The sequence below is a fragment of the Octopus bimaculoides genome, chromosome 28 (genome assembly GCF_001194135.2).
Source record: "Octopus bimaculoides isolate UCB-OBI-ISO-001 chromosome 28, ASM119413v2, whole genome shotgun sequence".
NCBI classification, from domain to species: Eukaryota; Metazoa; Mollusca; class Cephalopoda; order Octopoda; family Octopodidae; genus Octopus; species Octopus bimaculoides.
In genome coordinates, this window is record NC_069008.1 from 3093226 (window position 1) to 3094761 (window position 1536).

The 1536-nt window shown below is 42.8% G+C and overlaps 1 protein-coding gene across 1 annotated transcript in view; it reads right to left on the minus strand.

Annotated features, from left to right (window-relative positions):
• The window catches only part of LOC106881749 (rapamycin-insensitive companion of mTOR), a 67533-nt gene that overhangs the window by 39849 nt on the left and 26148 nt on the right, over positions 1-1536 (minus strand). Inside the window, exon 12 of the mRNA XM_052977736.1 lies at positions 1109-1209. Coding sequence (XP_052833696.1) covers positions 1109-1209 — 101 coding nt within the window. The remainder of the gene's footprint in view (positions 1-1108; positions 1210-1536) is intronic.

Consider the following 1536-nt stretch of genomic DNA (forward strand, 5'->3'; position numbering starts at 1 on the left):
CGTAAACACACCAGAATCGGTTGTCAAGTGATGTTGGGTGGACAAACACAGACACAAATATATACACACACATACACAGACACACACACACACACACACACACACACACACATATATATATATGACGGGCTTCTTTCAGTTTCCGCCTACCAAATCCACTCACAAGGCTTTGGTTGGCCCGAGGCTTTAGAAGAAGACACTTGCCCAAGGTGCTACGCAGTGGGACTGAACCCAGAACCATGTGGTTGGTAAGCAGGCTACTTACCATGCAGCCACTCCTGTGTCTATGTAATAATTTTTTCCGTTTTATTGTGTATTTGTTTCTTTTTAGATCTGACCTTTGCCATTGATCTTCTATAAGAATGAACCATCATTATCATCGTCATTTAACATCCGTTGTCCATGCTGGCATGGATTGGACGGCTTGACTGGGATGGGACACTGGAAGGCTGCACCAGGCTCCAGTCTGATTTGGTATGGTTTTCTACGACTGGATGCCCTCCCTAACACCAACCACTCTGAGAGTGTAGTGGGTGCATTAACGTGCCACCAGCACAGGTGCCATTTGTGTGCCATGACTGCGATTTTGCTCGGCTTGATGAGTCTTCTTCTCAAGCACAACATAACACCAAAGGTCTTGGCCATTGCCTTTGTGAGGCCCAACACTCAAAAGGAACTCAGCCACTTTGTCTCCATCAGGCCCAACGCTTAAAAAGAACTCAGTTAATATGCCTCCATGAGGCCCAACGCTTGAAAGGAACTCAGCCAGTATCCATTAATTTGCCATTTCTATCTAATGAAGACCAATAAAACAGGCAATAAAGAGTTTATTATAACAAGATATCACTTGAAATCACCTGAGGAAACACATCTACACCAAGGGATACACCTAAACCAGTAATGCAGTATGCCATCTGCAAGGGATTGATGTGAGATGGGTCGAAACAACTGTAGTGATCAATAAAGATTCTCGAATCTTCCATCTCTCTCATTAATTACACACACACACACACACACGTGTCAATTCATATGCATGTACAAACATATATAAACATATAGAAAACGCATACATGGATGCATACACAGAAATACAAATGATATACTTAACTGTCTGTGTTGACCCGGGATATCGAAGGATGAGGCAACAGCCATAAGGTTGGGTAAACAATGGCTATGTGTTGTGCATTCATGGGGCAACAATGTGTTGGCCTGGAAATAGACAATAATAATAATCATCATCATCATCATAATAATAATAATAATAACTAGCTGGACCCGTGAAAAATTCACGGAAAACATAAAAAATGGAAGCATCTGTAAATTGTGCGCTGGGGCCATGAGAAATGTTTCTATATTGCAACAGTTAAAGGCGGTGCGCTGGCAGAGTGGTTAGCGTGCCGGGTGAAATGCTTAGCGGTATTTCGTCTGCCACTACATTCTGAGTTCAAATTCCGCCGAGGTCGACTTTGCCTTTCATCCTTTCGGGGTCGATTAAATAAGTACCAGTTATGCACTGGAGTCGATATAATCGACTGA